The 27,413-nt window shown below is 30.1% G+C and overlaps 1 protein-coding gene and 1 long non-coding RNA gene across 3 annotated transcripts in view; one reads left to right on the top strand and one right to left on the bottom strand.

Annotated features, from left to right (window-relative positions):
* Nucleotides 1–27,413, bottom strand: part of Pgi (glucose-6-phosphate isomerase) — a 52,205-nt gene that overhangs the window by 10,504 nt on the left and 14,288 nt on the right. The window contains exons 6-13 of the mRNA XM_043052754.3: nucleotides 26,355–26,426; nucleotides 24,150–24,194; nucleotides 24,016–24,069; nucleotides 23,876–23,936; nucleotides 18,780–18,859; nucleotides 18,620–18,703; nucleotides 17,293–17,455; nucleotides 12,654–12,730 (exon numbers count right to left, since the gene is read on the bottom strand). Coding sequence (XP_042908688.1) covers nucleotides 12,654–12,730; nucleotides 17,293–17,455; nucleotides 18,620–18,703; nucleotides 18,780–18,859; nucleotides 23,876–23,936; nucleotides 24,016–24,069; nucleotides 24,150–24,194; nucleotides 26,355–26,426 — 636 coding nt within the window. The remainder of the gene's footprint in view (nucleotides 1–12,653; nucleotides 12,731–17,292; nucleotides 17,456–18,619; nucleotides 18,704–18,779; nucleotides 18,860–23,875; nucleotides 23,937–24,015; nucleotides 24,070–24,149; nucleotides 24,195–26,354; nucleotides 26,427–27,413) is intronic.
* On the top strand, nucleotides 2,913–10,916 carry LOC147803289 (uncharacterized). Of its 2 annotated transcripts, XR_015429012.1 has the most exons (3): nucleotides 2,913–3,031; nucleotides 4,408–6,343; nucleotides 10,768–10,916. It is a non-coding gene; the product is annotated as an uncharacterized LOC147803289 (long non-coding RNA). The 2 variants fall into 2 exon arrangements; XR_015429011.1 differs by lacking the exon at nucleotides 2,913–3,031 and having other exon boundaries at nucleotides 3,072–6,343.

The raw sequence follows: 27,413 nt of genomic DNA, 5'->3' as shown, positions 1-27,413 counted from the left end.
TTGCTTTGAATCTTGAATTTTATAATCTGGAAATTGTTTAATTATAAAATCTCAATTGCAGTAAGTAAATTATTTATGAAAATCATATATAGTAAAAAATAATATAAATTTATAAAATATAGAAAATAATATAAAATAGCATAAAATATAAATAATAATTGTAAGTTTTGTTGTAATGTCAGAAAAATAATTTTTTTTTATAAGAGCAAGTAATGATAATTCTTTATTTCTTTGCAAAATATTATTTATGAGTGAGTTTTTGTGTATGTGAAATTGAAGTACTTTTAAAAATAGTTAGAGAGTTCGGTTTATTTTTCCGAACTGTCAGTTTTAGGCTTTCTTGCATTAAATAGTCTGTTTTTTTTTTTTTTTGTTTTTGTTTTTTTTTATTTTTTTTTTTTTTAATCATATCTGGCAATAATGTTACATAACAGGGAATTTTAGTAAAATTTTCCTAGGGACACAATGCTTGGAAGGATTTAAATAGCTAATGAAGTTAAATAAATTGTTTTTAATTATTTAGATCATATAAATAAAAAAGAAAAGGATTTAAGTAAGGAAAAGAGAAAGTTCCTCAAAAATTGAAGTTAAGACCTAAATTTTGCAATGGTAATACATAGACCCTGAAAAAAAAAAAAAAAAAAAAAAAAAAAAAAACACCTTTGAGGGAAAAAAAAAGGTCTCGCAGTGGACTGATCGTTAAGACACGGTTCCCAGCAGATCACTGAAGTCAAACATCACTGGCTGCGGTCAGTGTGCAAGTGCCACTTGGATCAGTCTGCGTAGGGACCGAGGGTGTGCGGTATTGGTCCTCGTTAAACTGTGCTACCGTAAAGTGCTCGACTTCGCGCGCATGTCGTCGGGCTACCGAAGCGGGGGTGCCATCCCCTCCGCAGAGGATCAAAATTGTGATGGTATGTCTTCGGGTCATCCTCCGGGATGTTTCCCAGACCGTCGCCAATAACCCATTGTGCAGCTCTAGTGCGACGTAAATTAACAACAACGACAACAACAAGAAAGAGAAAAGAAGAGAGAAATTAAATATTTGCTTTTTCATATTTTGACATTAGTGCGACAAATTTTTTTCTTTGTTTTTTGACCAAGATTTTTCCATTTAAGCTTAGTTCCCGGTTAATAGGGGTTTTAAGGGCCATTCTAGTCCTCGACGGGGGCGGTGCTCGATCCTCGACACCACCGAGTACATGCGATATATGTGCTATTGAAATCTGTGGAATCGAGAGGCCTGTGGTCGATCACATTGCTGTGCCAAATGTACAGAGATCTGGAGAAAATTTCCTACCCCTTCAGATTTAAGTTTAAATGGATGATAAGCCTAATGTACAACTCTAGTGAGACATAACTAAAACTCCTACCTTCATTAATTCTTTGACACATTATCTGTTTACACTGTGTTATCTGGGAATACAATTTCAACAAAATCGTTTTAATATATACATACATTGCTTTTAAAATGAAGACAAATATCAGCAAGCGAACAAACAGATTCATAAGAATTTACTTTTTTTTTTTTATCTAAAGCACTGAAGAGAGAAACGGAACGCTTAACGAAAATGGATCCTTCCAGCTAAAATTAAATATAAAATTTTTAATATATTATATGAAAATAACTAGATCCACTGGAAATGTTAACAACTTGACACCCTTTTTTACCCTTATTGTTATAATCAAGTTTTCAAATCCATTATATTACGTCTTTTTTTTTTCTTTTCTCCAAATGAAATCGTGATTTAAAATGTGCTTTTTATTTAAATGTGTATTTTTTTTTATGTAATAAATATTTTATGAATTTTTTCAAACTATTATTTTTAACACGGTCATCACCAACAACTAAAAATGATACCTAAATCATGAGACCATGCCTTTATGCATGCCAATTAATGTATGTAAAATCTTCACCCACGCAGACCAGAAAAACAAAAAATAAGCACGAAATTTGAGAAATAACATGTAATCATGATAAAATAATTAAAATTAACCAGAGATAAATAAATGTACATGTTGATCCCATATTATGTTAATCGATAAAACTTTTACATTGGTGGATGTAGTTAGATTAAATCTTTTTGATTTGATGGAAGGTGTAACGTAGAATGTATTCTACAATATCTTTCTTACTCTCATTTCGGATTAAATGGAAATCCTACAATTTATGGTTCATTGATCAGCCTATATGATGCACAAAAAAATCAATGTATATTGTTAGTTTTACAGTTTTAAAATATAACATAATTAATGTCTCATTTAGTTAAATTACTATAGTACGATCCTCTAATTCCTAACGATTGGAAATGAAGTTCCTGGTTAGAGGAAGCAAAAAAGTGTAAAGTTTTAAAATAAATAATCACGTATTTTAAATAATCTTGTATGTCTTCCGAATCAGTGATCTTAATTTATAATATTTATTCATGTTTGTCTTTTAATAATAAATTATTGTTAATAATAATTTTACATTTCCAGAGCATAAAACAGCAATTTTTATGAATTCATAAAAATTATCAAAAGCATTAAAATCGAGTTTTTTTATGTGCAAGTTATTCAAATAATATTATACTAGTTAAAATAAAATACTATTATATCTCTGTAATGAAAATAACATTACATAACAATATAATTCCATTTTTCTTTAAGTCATGAGGTAAAATAGTAATAATTTTTTAAAAAAGGCTTGACAGTTTTATTTAACTTTTTTAAAAATATTATATGAAAGTTATTCTACAATGTAGCATTTTATTCCAGGTTTAATTAGAATAATAATAAGAAAAATAAGAAGAAAAATCAAAAATAGAGAAAAAATTGATTCACAATATAGATCCAAAGTAACTCTCCACATTGCTTTCAGTTATTTGAGTTTTTGTTTTACAAGTACAGTAAACGATACTGAGTTTCAATTTTTCACTCCTTTTCCGTGGGAACAAGTTCTACACAAGGATTGCTACCCCTACACTAGACGACACTAGTTGCATTTATTTACATTTTTGCACGCGTGTGTTTATATACGCCGAATTCAATGGTAAGTTCTTTTATTCCTTACTTTAATTATTGCGATTTAGAATGTTAATTCATTTTAATGCTTCACTATCAAAAAGAGTAAATAATTATTGTAGTTAATTCTATTTGAAATAAACACAAATATTCTAAGCCTATCATTTGCGAAGTTTAACAAACTATGACAAAACGTAACGATTTTGGAAAAAAGCAAGAGAATTTGTTGAATCTCATTTACTGTGCATAAAATGTAAAGAGACGAAATACAGACCCGTTATATACGATTGTTATGCAGTTAAGATATTTTTAATAAAATCATGAATTTTTGGAAAGTTTTCTGATGGCACCTAAGCTTAATCAAGGAATATTAATCTAAAATGCTGAGTTAAACTAGTTGCGATCTTATATAAAAAGAATTTCTATTTTAAAGCTTTAATTATCAAAATTATTAAATTAATGCTGCATTATTTTATTCACCTGACAAATTTTGTTGCTATAATAAATAACAATTAACAAAAAGTAACAATTATAAGCATTATTCTGAAGATAATACTTAAATGTTATTAATCATGGTTGACTTTACACACCAAAATATGAGTAGAGGGGATATTTTCCTTCTGTGATTTGCTTCGCCTACTATTGTGGATTTCAAACTTGCATACATTTATAAAAGAAAACTTGTAGAGGTTTGCCAGGGGTTAGTGGCTACAAGATATACCCTTTTGAATTTCTTCCCATGTTTTGTTTTCAGTGTGATGATAGTCACTGGAAGTTACCAAGACCTATTGATTATTCTACCACAGGTGATGATAAACAAATTTTCCGGAGTAGAAAAGAATTTTAGCTAGATTTATAATGTAAATTTTTCTGTTTCACTAATTTTAGGGGATATTTCTGTATATTAATCTGTCACACTAACTACAATAGCCAAGCTACCAAAAAGATATAAACTTGAAATTTTTTTTAAAAAAAACATGAATGTTTGCCAAATGGTTACGAGTTATATCTTTCGAGTCCGTCCCTTTCTGTGATTTTTTTACTTTCTTTCAGTTTCTCCGATACCAGAAGTTGCCAAGACGTGCTGATTATTCTGCCATTGTTCATTTTATAGAGATCTCCCCTTATTTTATGAATCAAATAAAAGGGGATGTTTCCCTATTTGAACTAGATTGTGCCAACTAAAAATGTTGAAACAAAAAAAAAAAAAAAGATTTTGTACTTTGCAAAAATTTAAAAAAAAGTATGTAGAAGTTTTCCTGAGGGTTGTTTCAACTTATATTCTCTGAGTTACTCCCATTCTGAGATATTTACTTAATTTTTCGTGGACCTCTGGAAGTTTATAAATATTTAGCCATAGGTAACAACATAGAAATACTCATTAAACTTTTAATTCTCTATTAGGGTTACTTCTGTATTGTGAGCAGTTATGCCAACTGCTATCGTCCAGGCACCAAATAGATTTCTAACTGCTAACTTTTTAAAAGAATATGTAAAGGTGTGAGAAAGGTAGCTACGAGTTATACTCTTCAAGTTGATATCCGTTAGTTAATTTTTTTTAGTTCCTCCTAGTTGCTGCGTGGAAGTTGCTTAGAAGATATAGTGATTATTCACCGGCAGATCATGATACGGGCATTTTTCTTACTGTTTTGCCTACTCAGTACGAGATGGCAATTTTATTAGCAAATGAGACGAGACAAGTTTTATGTGTGAAACAGTCCTATCATATTGTTATTAATTTGAGCTGTCTTATCTACTTACCTACTATTGTCTTATAAAGTATAAAAACTATTAGTTGTTGCATTTTTAAAAAAGTTGAGTCGTGGCATTTTCTTTTAACTTTACCTTTTTAAAGAACCAATGGTTAAACACGCTTGATTGGGGTAAATTTTACAAGAGTCTATAGCAGATGGTTCTTCAACCAAAATGTCGTGGAAGTATCATCTTAACAAGCTATTGCAAGAGAAAACCTCACATGGACAAAATAGTTTTTTGACTATTTATTTTGCAACATGATATCTTTAAAAAAAAAGAAGAAAAAACACCCAGTTGAACATTTACTGGAAATTTTTCTTCTTATTTTTGAAACAGTTTTTGAAATTTATCAGCTAAAACGATATGGAAAATAATTGCAGTAATTTTCAATATTAAATTATCTTTAGAATTATTCTTATTCAAGCTTTTATTTAAATTTACATTGCTGTTTAAAACTTTTTTAATTCTTTTATAGTCATTGTATTCTAAAAATATGCCTAGGCAGGGGTCTGTCAAGGCCAAATTTACTACCGTTTAGCGGTACCTTCACAAATTAAACTTTAGAAAAAACAGTAGTTTCACAAAATACTTTTTCTTATAATTTTATTTTTGTATTCCTTAAGAAACGATAAATCCATATTTTTGTGTTGATTTTTTAATGTAGTTTTTAATTTTTCACAAATTATGTCTAAATTTTCATAAAATAGGTACCTCTCAGAAAAACCTAGACAGACCCTTGCTAGGTGAAAAAGTTCAATTGAAATTTTTATTGCTAAATTTTTCTTTTAAATAATTTTTGTCTTAGTTTTCTTACCTAGCTTTTTACATTTCTAAAAAACTTTGTTTTTATTAACTGTATGACACAGTAATTAAGAATGTTTCTATTGACGTTATTCTTATCTGGAAAATATGATAATTGGAAAGACTGAGATGTAAAGCTTTAAAATTTTATTTTGAGAATTAAAATAGATTTTTCTGTTTTACATTTGTATATAATCTTTTGTTTTTGTTAGTGTTTTTACGATAACAAAGCATTTTAATAACATATTTCTAATAGATTATATTTTAGTTAATGTTGCTTTATGGATACTGCTTTACAGAAAATATTATTCTTAGCATGGAAGTTTTGTTGTAACAATTATGATAATTTTTTTTTCTCTTTCTATTTTACTTCATAACTTTATTAAGTATTTCTGGTTTAATTTTTTGTTTTCCCTTTAGCCCATTCCACTAATATAGATAAGCATGGAGTAATTTCCAATTATAAATAAACTTATTTATTCGTAAAAAATATTTATTAATGAATTTTTTTTAAAAAAAATATTGCTATAAAAATATATTCTGCATTTCACCATTTTTTTTAGCTAACATTCTGTCAAACCATTACTCCTTACTTCTCTAGTTCTGAATAATAAATGTGCCCGTATAAAAATATGTTTGAATAATTTCTATGTTTTTAAACGTATTAACTGAATGAATTTTCTTTTTCATAATCTATTGATGTACTTCTGAGGAAGATCTTTGAAAAGGATCTAGCTTTGAGAATGAACCTCCATCAAGTCTCATTTGAAGGTACCTGAATTAAGTATGTCTAAAGAAATAACTGTATTTGAATTGTTTCCTTTTTTCTTGTACTTAAAAATGGGTAAAAAAAATTCGTGAAATTATAAACATGAACAAATCAATTGTTAAAAATTATTTCAGATTACTTTTGCTGATATTAAAAATAGTAATTAAACATTGTTTACATAGGCTGCCCATGCTTCAATAACAACAAATAAAAGTACTCAAAAATTTGTCTCTTAAAATTAATTATCATATATTGTAAATATATTTTCCATGTACTGTAGAATCCTAATTATTTGATGCACAATCATCAGCCTTTGCACTATTCAACTAATTTATAATAGAAGTTTCTGGTGTAAGTTTCATCGTTAGTATCAAGTAGAATGGTAAACTGTTACTGTTTTTACCACCACTATTTTTGCTGTTCCAATGTTTTATTTCACTGGCACTTAAAAAAAAAAAAAGTGTTTTATCTGCATTAAATTAGTCTTTTTATTCATAGTCCTCCATAAGTTCAAACAAATTCTGAAACTTCTATTTTGCTTTTAACAATTCTTCAACGATTATGCAGATTGATGAATCCCTCAAAGGCTAAGACTACTCAAACCAAACATTTGGCAAACATTAAAATGAATTATAAAATGAATAAACAACATCAATTGGAAATTCTCGGGGAATTAAGATTGATACATATTGCTCAGTATTTCAAATCTGCATGGCAGAATCACAGCGACATTGTTGCAGAATTTTACAGATCTCTTGCAGAAAGATTTTTCTCTTGAAAGGAAGAAAATATTGCTTTTCTTTTTTACAGAAATATTTGAACATGCAATATTTGAATCATGCATTTAGATAATCAGTTTTTGACATGCTCAATTTTCACCGACGTAATGTTTTGATAGTATTTTCGGCAGTTATTGATATTGATTTTCATTTGATTCTTAACCATCTAGATATATTTAAACAATATGGAAAACTCGAATCGTGCATTTGAGTATCTCTTTTTTAAGGCTATCTTTTTTTTCTTTTTTTTAAAATTCTATCGAATTTTTAGAAGTTATAGATGCTGATTTCTCCTTAAATTTTAAATCCGATATTTTTTATACGATATTATTTATTGCAACCTAATTTCAAAGTGTAACACGCTTTTAAGGAGTCCAATTTACGTAATTACATCATATATTTTTTTTGGTGGGGGGGGGGGGGGCAATTGCTACTACGGATTTCATGATATTTAATATTTTTTTATTGTGATGATTATTTACAAAATGCGAAGAAGCTAATAAAGTGTGTGTCTTCCCACCAACAAAATGTGAGAATATAACCCATAATATTAAAAAAAAAAAAATTTCGTGTTAAATTAAGAAAATCATTATTATTATTTTTTGTTGACACAGCGTATTTGCCATTTTAAATTAGCAACATATATGTTTGTTTGTATTAAAAGTATTTTGCAATTAGATATTAGTGCTGGAGAGTTTAGTCGCAGATAGCTCAAAAACATTCTGCTACAAGATTTCAAATTATCCTTGTTTTAATTAAACTAAGCCAATTGTATATATGTTTATATATATATATATATATTTTTTTTTTTGTACATCTGCAGTTTTCTACAATTCCGCATATTAGAAATTGAACTTTCAATATTGTTAACTTTAATCAATGATTTTATATCTATGACTGTACCATAGCTGCCAACTGTTCAGAATTTTTCGGATTTGTTCCTAATTTTTATATCAAATCAAAAAATCTGATATTTTTTATAAAAAATCTGAATTTTCCTAAAATTTCAGTATTTTTGTTTTTAAATCAAACCCTAGTTCTGATCGCCACAAGCTTCCTGTGATCATTGTGCAGAAGTAATTTTTAGTAGCTTTTTATTGGAAAATACTATTCCAATAGCTGTTGCTGATCATTTCACTAAATTGAATCTTAAACAACTATTATTATTTTTGAAAAAATGTATTACAGTATTTAAACACATGCATCAGAAATATTTGCTTATGTCGTAGATTATTATTTACCTGTCTTTTATAATTTGGAGAATAATAATTATGTATTAAAAAGTAATGGTTGTTTTTAAACTATTATACCGGTATTCCTAATTATAAAATATTATTATTATAAATTTCCCTCAAAGGATAGTGTTTATAGTTTCGTTTTACTAATTTACTTAAGATATTTTAATATTTGTCAATTAATGTTAATATTTAATAGTTAAATTTTTGTCTTACTCTCATAATTGGTGTGTAATTTTGTGGCATATAGTGTTCCTAATTTTTGATTCCTAAGGTTGGCAGCTATGCTATACATATGATATTTTCTATTTATATGATATATCTGTCTATGATATTATCACTTTATTTTTATAAAGTTTTTTTTTTCAATAACTTCTGCACTGAATTATTATGCTTACATTAAATGAAAATTTTTTTAATTTCATACTGTTTGAAAACATCTTTTATTTAAATATCTTATTTTTCCAAGTGAATGTTTTTGTGTCTATTATTTGGTGTTGAAGTATTAATGATTAAAATGCTTTAAAACACAATTCATTGTGTATATCAAGGTTGCAAAAAATGCTTACTTTTCTCTAAAAGAGACTGACTAGTTTTCATTAATTTATTATATTTTCTTGCATTTTACTGTATACATTTAGCATACTTATGTTCCAACTTTTTATTTAAACAAAAACTATTAAGTAAAATTTATGTTAAATGTCTAATATTGCAGAAAACTTATATATCTTGTAAATTAAGTAGTTCATGCAATGGAAATTATCACTACTACAAACTATGTGAATTACAGTTTGACAAAAAAATATATATTTGTTTTCACATCTTTAAATAAGTTAAAAAATTTTTTTGATATATCTGCTCTATACTTGTTCAAAAAAATTTTTATTTTATTTTTTTGCAAGGGTGTGGAAAGTTGGTAATTTTGTTTTGCTCATATATATATATATATATATATATATATATATATATATATATATATATATATATATATATATATATATATATATATATATATATATGCATATATATATGCAGCATTAAAAAAGATAATTTCTAATTAGTTCCAAGCATAAAATTATTATTTTTTGAAACAATTTTAAGTTTAAAGCTGTTCCTCCGAATTGTTTTTATAGTCCAAAATTGCTATACTGCATTACTCCAAACATTCTGTCATGTTGCTACATTTAACTAACACTAACTGTTTTTTTTTAAAAAATTTTTTTATCCAGTCCTTTTAAAGTGGTTTAAACAAATAAAGTTTTTACTGCCCCCAAGCAACCTGATAGTAACACACTTGGGTCAAGGAACACAGAACCTATTTTTCCCACCCTGGAATTTAATGCCCCACCATTACTAAGAATTCCGTTGTGGAAATGAATTTCTAAATCACCTAACAGCTTTCTAATGTATTTTGGAGTAAAGTGTTATGTTTTAGCAGCGATTTTCCAGAAATTAAAGAATTTTCAAAATAACCATTTTTTGTTTAAAAAAGCTTTAACAGAGGCAATTGTAAAATGTAATTCTTCACTTGAACTAAATAATATATAGTTTAACAAATTACTGAATTTGTTAAAATTACTCCTTTTGTATATTAAAGATACTGTTAGTGTTAAAAGGCATAGTATTTTTACTGTTTAGTATAAATGAGAAATTAAAAATTACGTAACTGAAACTAATCGAATTGTGTTTCTGAACTACAAAGTTCTTGCAAAATATTCTGAAGAGGAATGAAAATTGCACCCAAGGAGCAATAAGAAAATGAAAAGAATGAGAGAGAAAAATAAAATTCTGATGATAAGTAAATAAACAGAAAGTATAGGGCAGCTTTTAGGAGTACTTTACCTGACAACGGGTGCATGTTGTGGCAAGTATTGCGGTTATGAGAAAAAGTAATTTCAAATAGGGGTGTTTTGTGAATAGTTTTGTCTTGATTTTAGGTCAGCGTGGGTAAACCAATTGACACCTTTATTCCTTCATTGTGCTCTTACTTGTTACCAAAGCAGCCGACAGCACCAGACTAAAAGTCTGGAGGAGTTCTCCTCAAAGCCACACGAAAAATAATTTAATGTTTTGTTTATAACTTACTGCTGGCTTCATTGTAAGATTTAGTTAGGATAAAAAAAATATTAAATATTCTAATTCAGATTTGTGCTGTATATGTATATAATTTTGTCATGTAATATGTGATTAAAATTTGTAAAATAGATTTTCTTATATCTAAGTATTTGGATGTACTCAATCGATATATACTTAGTAGAAATTCCATGAAAATCATGTTTTAATATTTTTTTAAAATTTTTTATTTAACTGTATTTTATCTAGTCAGTATTGCTTCGTTTTAGAAATCTACTGTTGGTTGTAACAATTTAATATTATTGTCCGGTATATTTTTTTTCATATGCTAAAATATTTATTTGTTTTCCAGGAACATTGCAGTGAAGAGGTGATAGTAACAGCGGGGTGGAAGAAGTTATGAATGTTTCAGATCTGTAGCGATGTGTTATAATTGTAAATCTATATATTGTAAATATATTGTATGATAGTTGTAAAATAAATAAAACTTAATAAATCTTATTTGATATAATGTTTTTTTCTGTATTTAAAATTATTTAGTTAACTGCTCTTCTGGATTAAAAATTTTAATTTTACGAACGTAAGACTTAGAAAAATTGTAATTTTTGTAAATAAACAAATCAAATGGTAAATTTGGTTAAAATTTTTTTTTTTACTTTGTGTGTGTGTTAAAGTAAATTTTAGTCAAATTTTTCAAGCTAAAAACTAAAATATATGCATTTAAAAAAAAAAAAAATAATGAACCCAAAAGCATTCTAGAAGAGTAGATAATTTCCAGCAAGCAATTTGGAAACATGGACTTCAGCAGAGCAATAGATTTATTAATTTAAACTAAAAAAAAAAAAAAAAATATTTTTTCCATAGGGGTTTGGAAAATCATGTAAGTATTGAGTATTTTTTTCTTCTACCAATTCTTTATATTACAAACTTTTAGGAATGAAAAATGTAAAAAATTCCTGAGAGACATGAAACTTCGTAAATAAACCAGTATGCTGCTGTGAAGAGGTAGAAAGATTTGCATTCCATATTCGTTGAGTTATAATTTGAATTGTAAAAATTTACAGAAAGTGTGAGATTAAAAATAAAAGCTTTTTCTAGGATTCTAAAAAAAAAAAGCATGAATATCGACTATTTTCCGTTATTTTAGTTTTAGTTCGAAAAGAATTAAAAGTTTTTTTTTAAATAAAAAGTAAATGCTATATTTTTTAGTGTAATTAGTGCAGCATAAACATTAAAATACGGAATGGTTTCTTTCCTTCTTAGTTAAAAAAAAAAACTTAAAATATGCTATTGTTAACAATTCGGTTAAAATTACGATAAATTGAAATTAATTTAGTTAAATTTACGCGAAAAATTTATTAATTCACCTAGCTCAAAATAAGCGTTAAAAATATTGATATATAAGCGTTAATAATACGTAAATAAAGCTCAAAAATAAGCGTTAATAATACGTAAATAGTATGGATAAAATGCGTTTGTATTTTGGTTAAAATAACGTAAAATGTACGTTATTTTAATAAAAATAAGCGTTAAAAACACGTAAATATTCATGGTGAAAAAAACGAATTTATAGAACCAAAAATATACGTAAATAGTTTGGTGAAAAAAACGTAAAAAATACGTTAAAAATTGGTTACGAAATTCACCTTAGTCAAAATAACGGCAAAAATCGGTCATTTTTACGTTAAAAACAACCCAAATATAAACGTTTTTTTACCTAATTCGAGACTACCACTCGAAACGCAAATAAAACGTTTTAAATAAACGTTTTTTTGCTCTAAACCTTGTGGCATTTTAACGTTATTTTCACGTAATTTATACTTATCTCTGCTGCATGGGATGAGCCTGCATACACTCGACTGCTGATGGCAAGACAAGAGCAACCAGGACCGTGATCTTAATACAGCTCTCCCGGCTTCTCTCATAACAATGAATCAACTAGTGGTATCCGTTTATTGAATTCCATCATGGATATAATTCTGGTGGGGGAGTACTGTAGTGTGTCTACCACTACAGAAATACAATTCCAATTCACTAGTATATAAGACGCGTTAACTCGATTCTACGACGGGGTACCTTTTCATAGACGAATGTTGACATCGTCAATTATCTACTCATCCCACAACCACTCTTTTTAAATGAAATTCTTGGCGTTTGCAGATTTTAGGTTTAAAAAGGAATAAATTATGATTGGTAAGATGAAAGGATGAGTCAGAAATAAAAAAAAAACTAACGTACCTCATGATGGAGACCGTCGCTAATTGGATTTTGTGTTTTAACAGGAGCAAGGAAATCACAGGGAATGAGACGAGTACCTGAAATTATTTATTAAATGTATTAACAGCAATAAACATTTCGAGAAAAAAAACAAAGGAAGTATTTGAGTGGCATAATTCAAAATGAATATAGTGATTACAAATGTCTATAACTATTTAATGAAAAAAGAATGCATCGATAAAATTCACACAGAATGTAGAAGGAACTTAAAAATTTTGCATGACATGCATCACAGATATTTTATGTGACTTCCCTTGGTCACACGGACAACATCTAGGCGGTAGTCCATTTCACTCCATGCATTCTGAAGCGTTTGTGTAGTCACCGACACAAGCACATTACAAATGTGTTCTTTGATTTCTTCAATTGAGCATGCCGAGGCCGGGATAGCCTGGTCGGTAGGGTACTGGGCCCATGTCCAAGAGGTCGTGGGTTCGATCCTCGCCGGCCGAAGACTCCCCGTGTAGTAAATGGTGACTGATGCACGTTAAATCTGTCGAGTCTCAAAGTCCTCCATGTTCCCATAACAAGCGAAGCTTTACCCCGACCCATAGCAGGACATCCGGGAAATACGTGAAGACTATCGTAGCTGCAAACCTCGAATCAGTCGGAGGACCCAGTGGTGCATGGACACGTGGTTCCATGTCCCCGAGTCACGCCCGGCGAGAGCAACACTGTCGTTCGACGGACAGAGGAGGCCAAAGGGACAAGCCCGAGACGGGTGCGGCGGTGCCATGTTAAATATGCAACAAAATGGATTATACAACAAAATGGACCACCAACTCGGTGATCAAACAAAGGAAACAAATTTAAATAAAATCAATTACAGCATTAACACCCCAGGAAGGGGTGGAGGACGCCTTAGAACGGCTCACAAAAAGTGGGTCAATATTTGATGTGTTTTCGCAGGGCTGCTATTGCTCTTTGGAACGATGGGCAAGTTCTTTGGTTTGCTGAGTGATTCGTGTTTAGCTTTAGGCCGAATCTTCGGTTTGCTGTCTCGCAGTTAACGCATTTGCTCTTATTTTTGCAGTTATTTCTCTTGTGCCCTTCGTCGCCGCAATTTGCGCAGCATTCTTCCTTAGTGCAGTCTCGCGCCATGTGTCCGAAGCAGTTGCACTTGTAGCACCTAAGGGGTCTTAGGTATTCTTTGATTCGGATTATAGACCATCCAAGTTTTAGTATTCCTTTTCTCATTATGTTCTTAAAAACACTTGGGTCAGTTTGAATAACCCAGTTGGTACCATTTAAGGATTTTATGGGAAAACAGATTTCAAATTTGTCATCTACCATTTCATTATTTTGGTTGCTTAGCTTTTGCTTTAGCTCTTCTTTTTCCATTTCTTTGTCAACATTGAAGAGTATGACTCTTGGAAATTTTTTTATCGGCAATGAGCACTTCAGTTTGGTCTCTAGACCCTGGTCCACGATTTTTTCGTGAACTTTCTTAACATCTTTCTTGGACACCATTCGAACTACAATCCCGCCTTCCTTGATTGGTCTTATGTTTCTGACACCAATAGCAAGCGCAGCTGGGTCAATGTTCTCTTTTAAGGTTTTTTCAGTCTCTTCGGAGGTGCACGGGACAACCGGACGAACAACCAGCACGTGGTTCAGAGCCACCTTTGAGGCTCCTATTTTGGTTCCGCTCTTCGCAATTTCTGCGTAAGATTTTTGCACTTTCTTCGCACTTTTTTCTACCACTTCTTTGAGAGTTTTTCCATGTTCCCATAACAAATCAAAACCTCTGGGGGTACTGATCCAGGAGTTTCCTTGTCTTCTGGATTGGTTCAAAATTACAAGGCTACAGAATTGAACATTAGTAGTCGTAAACCCATGAAATTGGGTCGGCTGTTCAACGACTGTTATAAAATAAAATAAAAAAATTTAGCAAGCCGGGATAGCCTGGTTGGTAGGGCACTGCGTCCATGTTCAAGAGTTCGTGGGTTCGATCCTAGGCCGGCCGAAGTCTTCCCGTGCAGTAAATGGTGACTGGTGCACGTTAAATCTATCGAGTCGCAAAGTCCTCTATGTTCCCATAACAAATCAATACCTCTGAGGGTACTGATCCAGGAGTTTCCTTGTCTTCTGGATCAAAATACAAGGCTGCGGAGTTGCACATTAGAAGTCGTAAACCCAAAATTGGGTCAGCTGTTCAACAATGGATATAAAATATAATTGGGCGAGCCGTGATTGCTCAGGGGATAGAGCGTTAGCCTTTCAATGAGGTGAACTGGGTTCAAATCCCAGCGACGTCTGGTTGTTACAAATTCCGCATCCGGCCTGCACCAACCACAGTGCTGACATAAAATATCCTCAGTGGCATCATGGGTTAGAGTCCCCTTGCCATTAGGTTAACCGTGGGTGGTTTTCGTGATTTTCCGCACCATGTAACGCAAATGCGGGTTAGTTCCATGAAAAAGCAAATTCCTCCTGATACTTGATAAAGGAGTTCCCTTGTCCTCTGGATTGGGTTTAAAATGACAAGGCTACAGGGTTGAACATTAGTCGTCGTAAACCAAAAAAAAAAAAAAAAAAAATGGGGCAGACTGTTCAACAACGGTTAAAAAATAAAATTGTTTTGGGCATGTCTTTCGCATAACCCTGTCGATAGAAATAGCAGGGTGTCAAGTCCGAAGATCTCGGTGGCCAAGAGCAGAAGAAAGAAATTTTGAAGCTCCTTCTACATTATCTGTTAAGCTTAGGGACAAATTATTTTTCATTCAATAGTTATAGCACAGCTGTTTGTAATCGTTATATCCATTTCGAATTACCCTGTATTATGAGCTCTTTAAAAAGTTTTGCGAAATTTTTTAGAATTATAGTTTACATTTAAGAACTTGTACAAATTTAGATGCCTTTTTTTTAGTAATAATTTTGATTTGTTAGGTAAAACTTATAACAAGACTTAGCTGTTTTAAGAAGCATGATAAAAAAATGATCTTGATATGTTTTTAAATGATATATATAAATTTCTTCAAAAAATTGATACAAAATACGCTCAAAAACCATAACGAATGCTACTATTAAGCTGAAAATTTTCTGTTCAAAAAATCATATAAATATCGTTTCACAACTCTAAACTGAAACAAAATGATAGAGTATTTTTATACTGACAAAGCAATGAATGCAAACTTATATTCAATTTGTTGAAAATAAAATAGAAATACGTAGCTATGATACTTCGCTAAAAAAAATTAGAGATATTCAAAAATTGAAAGGTTCAAGAAAAAAAATAAGTTCTCACACTGACTGGACAACATTTATTATTAGCCCTGAGGCAGAATTTTTTCGAGCTACCTGAGACAAAACTTTCTAGCACTAATATCTTACTGCAAGATATTTTTAAACAAACATATATGTTACTAATATAAAATAACAACAGCAGATTACAGAAAAAAAATATTGTTATATATATATATATATATGTGTAATAAGCGAGACAACCTCTATGTTATCCCGCCAGATGTCGCTCGTCTGAACGAAAGGCATAGAACTTTCTTGATGTAAATGAAGAGAGTCAGTTGATAATGTTTTCTTAGTGAAACGGGTAACCTTAGTGGTTAAGAGTCTAGATGACTATATTATTAGTTAATTGAAGTTTGTTTCTGCGTGAAACTTGGAACCTGTGTGGTTCGATCCTGTGTAACTAAATGTTTCTGTGTGAAACTGGGAACCTGTGGGGTTTGATCTTAAATGTTTAAGAGTCTGTGTGACTCATGTTATCATTAAAGAATAAGCATAATCATTAAATGTCTTGATTGACTTTATTAATGGTAACCAAGGCATTTACATATATATATATATAGATATAACTGAACATGTAATAATTTTTTATTCTGATATTATGGGTGATATTCTCATATTTTTTTGGGGGGGGAGGGGGCACACATTAATTATTTTCTTGTTCTCATTTTGTAAATAATCACAATAAAAAATTATGAAATCCGAAGTAGTAATAGCCGATGAAAAGATCGACGACGGAATCACGCGAATCGGACTCCTCAAATGCGTGTTTCGTTTCGATATTAGGTTGCTGTAATAAATAATGCAGTATGAAAAAAACATTGAATTTAAAAACTATGGAGAAATCAATAGCAATAGCTGCCAAACATTCCATAGAACTATCGCCTTAAAAAAAAAAAAAACTCCAATGCATGATTCGAATATTTCATATTGTTTTAAATATATGAGAATAATTAAAATCCACATGAAAATCAATATCAATAACTGCCGAAATTACAATTCAAACATTAAATCGATTTACGATACTATCGGCATAAATTGAGCGCGTCAAGTAGTGATTATTTAAACGCATATTTCAAATATTACATGCAAATTTCTGTATAAAAGAAAAGAAAATTTTTTTAAAACTTTTCAAAAGAAAAATTCTTTTTGCAAGAACTCGGTAACGTTTTGCGACAGTGACACCGTCTCGCACGATTCTGCCACAAGGATTATTAGTTGTTTTGAATAATATTATCTTAATAACTATAAAATGTATGCACTATAAATGTAACTGTAAAGTGTAACTATAAATGTACTCTATAAAATGTATATAGAAACATCAAATATTGTACAAATAAAGAGAGATAATGACCTTGATGAATGAGTTGATAGAAGGCGTGCTGCCCATTTGTGCCTGGTTCCCCCCACACAATGGGCCCTGTGGTGTAAGTCACTGGCTTCCCACAGCGTGTCACATACTTTCCATTTGATTCCATATCCCCTTGTTGAAAGTAAGCTGCAAATCTATGCATATACTGGAAAGAAAAAAGACATTTATATTTTTTAACAATTTCATTGAAAACATAATTTCAAAAAAAAATGGTAATAACAATAGTCTGTTTTTGCTTTTACCAAAAAACAGGAAAAGCATTTTCAGGAGACAAAAAATTATAAAAATAGTCAAATATTTTGAGAAAATCAAATATTTTGGAAATAACCTAGTTGAGATTTTCCTCCCTCGACTACTGTGGTTCTTGTTCTTCTTCTTTCGTGTTTTATTTCAATTTTTGTGGGCAACTTTGCATTTTCAGTTTCAAATACGTTACATTTTCCTCACTCATGTGTGGTAAATCTTGAGAATAGGCACTTATTTTCAAGCAATCAAAACAAGTTGACTTCGTTTTTAAAGAAAATGAAATTTTCTTATAGTATCAAGTATTATTTGTGATTGTTGAGAACAAAATACATTATTTTACAAGATTCATTTTACTTGCAAAAACTGTCTCCATTGATGTTTGTCACCGGATTGATTTTCATATCCTGCCTAGGTACGTATTTCACAAACTACTTTTCCTTCTTCAGTATCCATATTTGTATTGAAATCACCGTCAGGACAGTCATTAGACGTTAATAATAACAATAATATAAAGATACTTTAAATTATTATTGTGTAAATACATTAATTGTAATTGTAATTCATTTACGTTGCACTAGAGCTGCACAATGGGCTATTGGCGACGGTCTGGGAAACATCCCTGAGGATGATCCGAAGACATGCCATTGCCATTTTGATCCTCTGCAGAGGGAATGGCACCCCCGCTTCAGTAGCCCGACGTCCTGCACGCAAAGTCGAGCACTTTGCGGTAGAACATTTTAATGAGGACCCACACCGCACACCCTCGGTCCCTATGCAGACTGATCCAAGTGGTCACTCACCCGCACACTGACCACAGCCAGTGATGCTTGACTTCGGTGATCTGCTCGGAACCGTGTCTTAACGATCAGTCCACTGCAGGACGTAAATAGATTAAAAATGCCTGCTAGTGAAAATTAAATAAAAACAGCAGCGGTCGCCATAGCAATGCATGCGCACTGTTTACTATTACTCTTGAACACAGTTGAAAAAGTGTATGGACGCCATAAATCCAAACGATGACCCATTTTGCCAATGGGGTAAAACTTTTAAAAGGAAATATTACCTGGTCATAAGGAAGTAAAGCATGGCTCTCAGCTCCATAAAAGTTATGATACCAAACTCCTAATACAGCTAAAATTACAGGAACCTAAATAAAAATGTAAGTACATGAAAATGAGAACACACAATTTGGCACAATAAAAGAAGAGAATAATAATCATTACATTTTTTTCTAAGGGTGTGGTCAAGAAATGTTGATCCATAAAAAAAGCACCAGTAAGAAGTTCTTCAAAATGATCCATTCCTATTTAAAAATATATATAGCATTTATAGTACATAATATAGAAAAGATATATTTATAGTACATTCATTTTCATGTGTTTTATTCCACAACAGGGTTGAGTAGCCAAATCTTTCAACAAAAAAATAAGCACCTTTTAGGTTCTTTTAAAGCAGTCAAAAAATATTTTTAGGCACTATAGGGGAGAGTGGGGTCAATTGTAACATTTTTTACTTAACTATTTTTAACTAACAGAAAATCCAATATATTATTAGTATTAATTGACAGACGAGTAAAGTAGACTATCCTCTACTAGAAAAAAAATAAATAGCTGATTTTAAATATTATTATATTAGTTACTAACAATTTTTGACAGTCGTGCAGTTGTTACAATTGTCCCCACTTACGGGGTCAATTGTAACAGTTCATAAATTCAACTAAAACATAGTTAATTATACATATTATCATAGTTGTGATATATTTTTTTATTGATCAAAATAGTAGTGATATTTTAGGAGTAAAAATAATAATGAGCAGAAACCTAAAGGGTTAAACTTTTAACTTTAAGGGGTTAAAAATTTTAATTTATGCTGTGAAAGGTGACAAATAAAATAATGCACATGCAACATAATATAAATGATATAGGAAACTATTGGTGATTCTTAAAGAGTTAAGTAATGGTTTGTAAACATAAGATTATTTATTTTCAGCTGTTACAATCGTCCCTTTACTTATTGTTACAATTGTCCCCAAGATGCCAATTCAGCTTCATTTGTTAAAAACAATGCTAGTTAATTAGCAAAACTAATATTTTTTTTTTATTGAAATGTTAATTAAAGTGTCCACTTACATATTCGGTTACTAATTTTTATTTGTTTAAACAAAATTACTTTGTTACAATATAATATTCTAATACCAAAAAAAGTACTTGCGTGGCGTGAAAATATCTTTTGTGATGTAACTCTTTCAAAAGTACATAAAAATGGTTGCCATCAGGGGTGTACATGTAGATTTATTAAATACACCTTGTGCGCCACCTAGGAACCAAATCTAGAACCCGACACTCGAAATTTTTTCTCTGTTACAATCGTACCCTGTTACAATTGACCCCACTCTCCCCTAAACATTGACAAAATGTAAAATAATTTTCAAAGACTTTACATGATTGTGATCAAGTAACTAGTTTCTGACAAAGAACTCCTTTCTTGATTATATTAGCCATAATAAAATGATTGAGAATTTTTCGGTTCGATTTCAGAGGGTGGAAAATGAAATGAAATTGAAAATTTCTAGCAAAATGCAGCAGACTTGCACATGAGAGTGTAAGAATCTCACCGAACCGAAGTCAGTAGACACACATACGGACTCGCAAGTATTTCATGAAACATGTAAAATGATTGGTAGTTTGATAAGCAATGAACCAACGGTATGCCGAAATGCATTGTGTAAATGTTGGATAGAATAATGTGAAATACACGCTTTTGCATAATATGTGGTGAAAATCGTCATGGTAAGGAAAAAAAAATCTCATTTTCGAAAAGGAAAATCGAAAGGAGTTCATTTTTCGAAATCAGCACTTTTAAAAAAACACCCAATTAAAAAGCATCTTTAAGAGCTTTTAAAAAAAATTTGAAAATAAGCACCGTTAAGCACTTTTTAAAACCGCTATGCACCATGTACAAGCTTACAATAAATCATTAATTGCAAGTATTACAATATTTTGATACCTTATTTCAAAGTTATTAAGCCTCTAAATAAATTTATTTGAAGATTTTTTTCCCCACTACATGGTGTTTAATCCATGAAAAAGTTTTCTTTATTAAAAAAAAGTGAAATTTACATGTGCTCAGAGGTAGTATGGACATTGACTCAAAAAAGATTTTTACATGCCTTGCACAGCATGTTATTTTAGGCAATAAGTTAAATGCCCCTAGGAATGCCTGAAAATATTTTTAAATACTTTTCATGTATTTTGAAACAGTTTTTAAGCTTTAGAAGTCATTGTAAGTGGTGGGATAACAATAGAGAAAAAAATCAGGAGATCAATTTATTTATTTCTATTGCCAGGAACGCATCATTTTTGTAAAACCAGAATGTTTTATGATATTTTTTAAAAAAAATAACTTATTTCTCATTTGACGAAATTTCAAAGAATAGACTTTGCAAACTTCTAGTAGTAACAGCAAAATAACCAATGTTAAAGCTAACAGGGTGAGTAGCCAAATATTTCAACGAAAAATAAGCACCTTTTAAGACTTTACATGGACATGACAAAATAACCAGTTTTTGAGAAAGAACTATTTTCTCGATTATATTAGCCATTAAAAAGTGATCAAGAGATTTTTCAGTTCAATTTCAGAAGGTGGAAAATGAAGCCTGAAATTGAGAATATCTAGCAAAATGCAGCAGAGTTGCATATGAGAATGCTAGAATCTCAGCCAACGTAGCTCAGTAGACGCACATGCGGACTCGCAAGTTTTCCATAGCGTAAAATCGCTTGCACTTACAGACGCTACGGACCGACAGTATGTCAAAATGGGCTGCGATTGATTGAATTGTGAAAACATTGAATAGAACAATATGAAAACCACGCTTTTGCATAGTGGCAAAAATCTACAAACTCATTTTATGAAAGGAAATATTAAACATTTTAAAAAAAACCCTAATGAAAAAAGCACCTTTAAGGGCTTTCAAAAAACAAAAAAAGTACCTTTAAGAAATTTTGAAACACAATGCATACCATGAATAAGAAATGGTAAGAAAATTATAGTTCAAATACTATCCATTAATATCAATAAAATTTGTCAAGAATTTAAAATATCTTGAGATACATAGTTGGACTGTAAGGTGACTTTCAAATATCACTTAATGAAGGAGGGCTCTTTTTTTTGCTGTGATTAAGGAGAATAACAACTTTATTAAACGGCAAAGAATAAAATGGGCAGGCCACGTTATCGGAATGGACGAAGACCGTACCACAAAAAGAGTTTTCAATGCCATACTAGTCGGCACACGAAAAAGAGGCAGGCAGAATTTGAGATGGATAGATGGCCTAGAAAAAGACCTTTTGGTCTTAAAAACTAGAAAGCACTAACTCGAAACACTAACAGGAAAAACGTTAGCCTGGAAAAAACTTCTTAAGAAGGCCAAGGCCCACCCTGGGCTGTCAAGTCATTGATGATGAAGGGAAGGAGAGGTAATAGTAATACATAGGTAAGACAGTCAAATTTCACGATTTTCATAATTTTTTTAAATGAAAAATAAACAAAAATATTACAATGATAAGAATTTCAAGTTTGTAATTAAATTCAAGGAATGAAAGAGTTCGAGGCAAAATAATTTTTTAGGAGTTTCAGAGCTCAAGAAATTAAGAGTTTAAGAATTTCGATCACAGAAGGAAAACGCAAAAGATTTCTAAAGAATATTCAACACAAAATTAATTTCAAAAAAATTTAAATTTTGTTCTGTGGAAAATTATGTTTTTTTTAATTTGAATTTAATCCGAAAATTAGATTGATTTGCTTATTTTTGCTGACAAGAGGGAAAATATGTAATATTTGGATAGAAAATCCTTTGGCTAGGCATAAAACCGTGACAGTAAATTTTTTTTAATTTCAAGTTATAGATGGCATTCTAAAATAATAATATCCCTAATTTAGTTACCTAATCATTTTTTAACTTATGATGTGTAGCAAAATGTGAAACAAAAAGAAAAAATATGAACTACTTTTAAAAGATTTTAAGAAAAAGTTGCTACTTTCAACAAAAGTAGATTTTTTACACTTAATTGTAATATATATATATATAAAAATTTAGTGTTTAGAAAACTAATTACAGTCAGATCTCTATTTAACAAAATCACTAAATCCCGATAATAAGTTTGTTACATTGAAAATTCGTTTAATAGAAAATAAAAATAGCAAAACAACATAATAAAAATAGCAATTGATGCAGTTTTATCTTGTAAACTAGTATCTACTATTTATTTTATAAATCTTAACCACAAAAGTAATCTGCATGGAAAGCAAGAGTAGAACAAACCATTATCCAGTGTTACACTATCATGCTACATACATTTTCAATTAAAAAAAGCTGAATTTATGTATAAAATTACAGTTGCATTTATTACAAAAGTAATTTTAAACATACATTACCACATGCGTTCTTAAGTTAAATAGCAACGGATAAAATCCATTAATTTTAACTGAGTTTTTCGTTTGAAATGAAAACAAAAAGGGAAAGGGAATTTACTGCTTTCTCTAAGATAATTTTTAGTTAGATTGTTATTGTTAATTAACGTCGCACTAGAGCTGCACAATGGGCTATTGGCGACGGTCTGGGAAACATCCCGGAGGATGATCCGAAGACATGCCATCACAATTTTGATCCTCTGCAGAAGGGATGGCACCTCTGCTTCGGTAGCCCGACGACCTGCGCGCGAAGTCGAGCACTTTACGGTAGCACAGTTTAACGAGGACCAATACCGCACACCCTCGGTCCCTACGCAGGCTGATCCAAGTGGTCACCCACCCGCACACTGACCGCAGCCAGTGATGCTTGACTTCAGTGAAGATAATTTTTAGAGAAAACAGTAATACATTTCACAAAGCAGTGGCATCGAAAATTAATTCAAGGTCATTTCCCCCATAAAAATGCGTTAATAAGTTTGAAATGTTAAGAAATATTTTGGAAAATTGGGAAAGTGTATCTCAATGAAAAGTTCGTTCAATAGAAAATTCACTTCGCTATTCGGAAGTTATTTTACAAAGAAATTTCCAAAATGTTCCTGGTTCCTCGAAAAAATCCATAAAATAGAGAAATTCGTAAAATGGAAGTTCGTTAAATAGAAGTCCGACTGTATATAAAAAATTATCATTTTTGCCCCCAACATGACTAAATATGCACGTGGCACTTCGTTAGTCAATTTGCTGTGCATGCGGCTTTTCTCTCAAAAAGGCTGTGCACCCCTATATTAAAGGCAATGTACACCCTATCTTTTTTCAAAATATCAATAATAAAATTATGTAAACATATTTTTACCTAAATACAGAGCAATTGATAGACCAATGGCAGACCAAAGAGAATAACGACCACCGACCCACTGAAACAAAAAATGAATTTTAATAATTCAATCCTAATTTTAAAAATTAATGCTAATAATAACATATTAACTAACTCACATCCCAAAATCCAAACATATTCTTTTCATCAATTCCAAATTCAGTTACTTTTGCCTAAAAAGAAAGTCATTTTTATTATCTCAAAGATAAAATGAAAAATGATGGAATATTTTTTACAGTTTTATTCAACTTACTCCATTTGTTGAAAGAGCAACAAAATGCTTCGCTACAGCAGAAGGCTAAATGGAAATAGATAAATAAAAATTATATTATAATTAAAGAATCAAAGTGTTTAACACTAAAAACATACCAACACTTAATATATATCTATTTCTACCATAGCCGGTCAAATGACCGAACTTAAAGTTTCTTGATTGAATGTATGAAATATGAATGTTTGGAAAGAAATAAACAAAAAGACTTTATTACAATTAAACAAAATTGTATATTGTCAATTTTTATCTATTATAAACACAAAGAATTTTTGATTCATTGCTCAATGCATTTTTTATATATACAGGGTGTTTACATTGTACTTTTTCTGCAAACATATTTCTTCTAATTATGATTACTTCTGTAATTCTTATAATTAGTCTTATAATCATAAGAATTAGAATTATACTAATTATTCTTATAATTAATATTATTTCTTCTAAGAACTTGAGCTGTCTCGATTGTTTCATCATTTTTCTGGGTAAAAACTAACAGTTAGTTAGAAATAAAGTAAAACTATCAAAATAAAATATAAGGTGTGGTGATATTTCCTTCTTCGCATTTTGTAAATGCAATCATCACAATAAAAAAAAATTTAAAAATAATGAAATCTGTAGAAGTAATTGCCAAAAAAGAGATCGACAGCGAAATCACGCGAATCAGACTGCTCAAATGCGTGTTTCGTTATGAGACTAGTTTGCTGCAATAAATAATATCAGATAAAAATATCGCATTTAAAAACCACGACGAAATTAGTAGCAATAACTGCCAAAAATTCCATAGAATTATTGCCTAAAAAAGTAAATACTCAAATGCACGATTCAAATTTTCCATATTGTTTGAAATATATCTGGATATTTAAAATCATTAAAGTAAAATATCAATATCTGCTGAAAATACAACCGAAACATTACATCGATTTACGATACTATCGTCGTAAATTGAGAGTGTCAAAAAGTGATTATCTACATGCATGATTCAAATATTAGGTGTAAATTTCTGTAGAAAAGAAAACTTTTTTTTACTGTAAGCAAACTTTTAGTAAAGTAACTTTTTTTTGCTTTTCAAAAGAAAAATCTTTCTGCAAGAACTCTCTAACATTCTACGACAATGACGACGTGTCGCAGCAATTCTGCCACAGACGAAAAAATTATAATACTGATCAGGGGTCTGTTTCGAAGAAATTTGGGTCCGTTAACGGACCCTTCACAAAATATCTTTTCATAAAAACGGACCCTTCACAAAATAATTCATCTTTTAATCGGACCCTTTACAAGAGACACTGGATAGACATTTGCGTATTATTGTAAATGGGTGGGAAAAATTGACTGATGCTGAGTGTTCAGCTATTTTCAAATCTACTGGAAATCGGCGTATATTGCTCTAATATTTTGTTAATCATGTTTTTCTGCTTTAATTCTAAGGCTAAATTATTTAATCTCATTTCATTTCTATTATTCATCTAAACATCTTTGAAGTCAAAAAAATTTTATAAATTTCAAATGTAGTATTCTAAGAAAATATTTCTATTTCTACAAACATCATGCGTACATTCTCATTGATATTAAATGATAATTTTTTTTGTAAATAAATAATTGAGCAATAGATTATTCATAAAATTAATTGATAAAATATTACTAAATAAAAATTAAATGTGTTAATTTTTTTTAAAAAAATATAATAAATTTAAGAATTGTTTAAGTTAATTAATGTGTAACACATTAGAAGTGATACATAACTAAGTTGTGCTATTTAAAATATTTTTGTGTATTTGTTTCCATTATTCCTATGAAATGAATATTCTGTGCTGTGTAGTACAGGCTTAATATCAAATATTTGTATGTTGCATCTCTAATTTAGTAGCAGCAATAGCTGTTTATTTTCTTTTATTATAATTTTACAGTGCTGACCATAATCTTGTATCCATTTACAATTTAAAAACTCATTGAAAAAGTATTTTTGCAATAACAGAACCCTATTTGCACAAATTCACAAAACAGGACCCTGGTTGAAAAAAGGTGACTTATTGTTTACTTTATATTCACAGATTACGAGTCACAATTTCACAAAAACTGGACCTTTCACAAATTGTCTAGACAGACCCCTGCTGATTAAATGGTACTCTAATTTATAGCTATTTCAATCAAATGGTTATACTTTTATTTTTGAAATTTTGTTTTACTTACATCTTTTGCAGACTTCAAGAACCAGGATTTTGCTGATTCTGCATTTGTAATGGTTTCTTGAGTTGTGAATGTCTAAAAATAGAATGACCACCATTAGTGATGCTCTAGAAATGTGCAGTATACATAAATATGTATGATACAATTAGTTTTCAAAACAAATTTTTTTAGCTGAAATATAAACAAATCAACTTTCAGAGAAGATAACACAAACCTTGAAATGAGAGGCTTTCCGTTAAATAGATTTTTGTGCTGTATAGATCATATTATCTACTAAACATTGATTCTAAAAATGGATTCTTTGAAATTATTTTAAAATAAAATATACTGAAAAACATAAAACTATGTACTTTACTCAGGGTATCTGCCACATTTTAGATTTTCAAATCCGTGACTTTCTTGACTAATTCTAAGAAATTTTCATGGCTTAACGAAGCTACTACTTTCTCCGACAAAAACACAACAATAAATTTAAAAAAGCATTATAATAACATTAAATTAAATGATGGGTATGACCAAAACTGTTATACTCTGCATCTTCATAATCATTGATTTTAAACTTAAAAAACAGAGTAAAGAAAGGATAGATGCAATGAAATAGCTGAAAAACATACTAAAGCAAATAACTAAATACTGTCAGATATATGTAGTTATTTAAAACTGCTTTTATTTCTTCTTTAAAGTAAGTGCAATATAAAAAGCCTAAACTAAAATTTTAAATTGATAAAAAAAAATAATAAATAACTAAAAACAAATTCTGAAATCACAGAAGTTTGAAAGATAATTTGCTCCAGAAATTATGTTCTTTCTTTCTTTTTTTGAAAGAACACCGTAATTTTTAAAGAACACAATAAAAACATTTTGTATTTTAATCAAATATGACTGTGAGTGGGGATTTTATTACAAATTCAGATATTCGGAACACCGTGAAATTGGGGTGAAGGGAGTAAATTCCATTTTAAATTTTTCGGCGACCTAAATCCATAACTTTTCATGTTTTTTTTTTTAAAAAATAGTTAAAATCATGACATTTCATGACAAATTTTGTTCAATACTGAAATT

The sequence above is a fragment of the Parasteatoda tepidariorum genome, chromosome 9, assembly GCF_982258835.1.
Source record: "Parasteatoda tepidariorum strain Cologne lab strain chromosome 9, Ptep-v5.0, whole genome shotgun sequence".
Taxonomy (NCBI): Eukaryota; Metazoa; Arthropoda; class Arachnida; order Araneae; family Theridiidae; genus Parasteatoda; species Parasteatoda tepidariorum.
The sequence above is the reverse complement of the archived record's forward strand: the minus strand, read 5'-3'. Positions and strand labels throughout refer to the sequence as shown.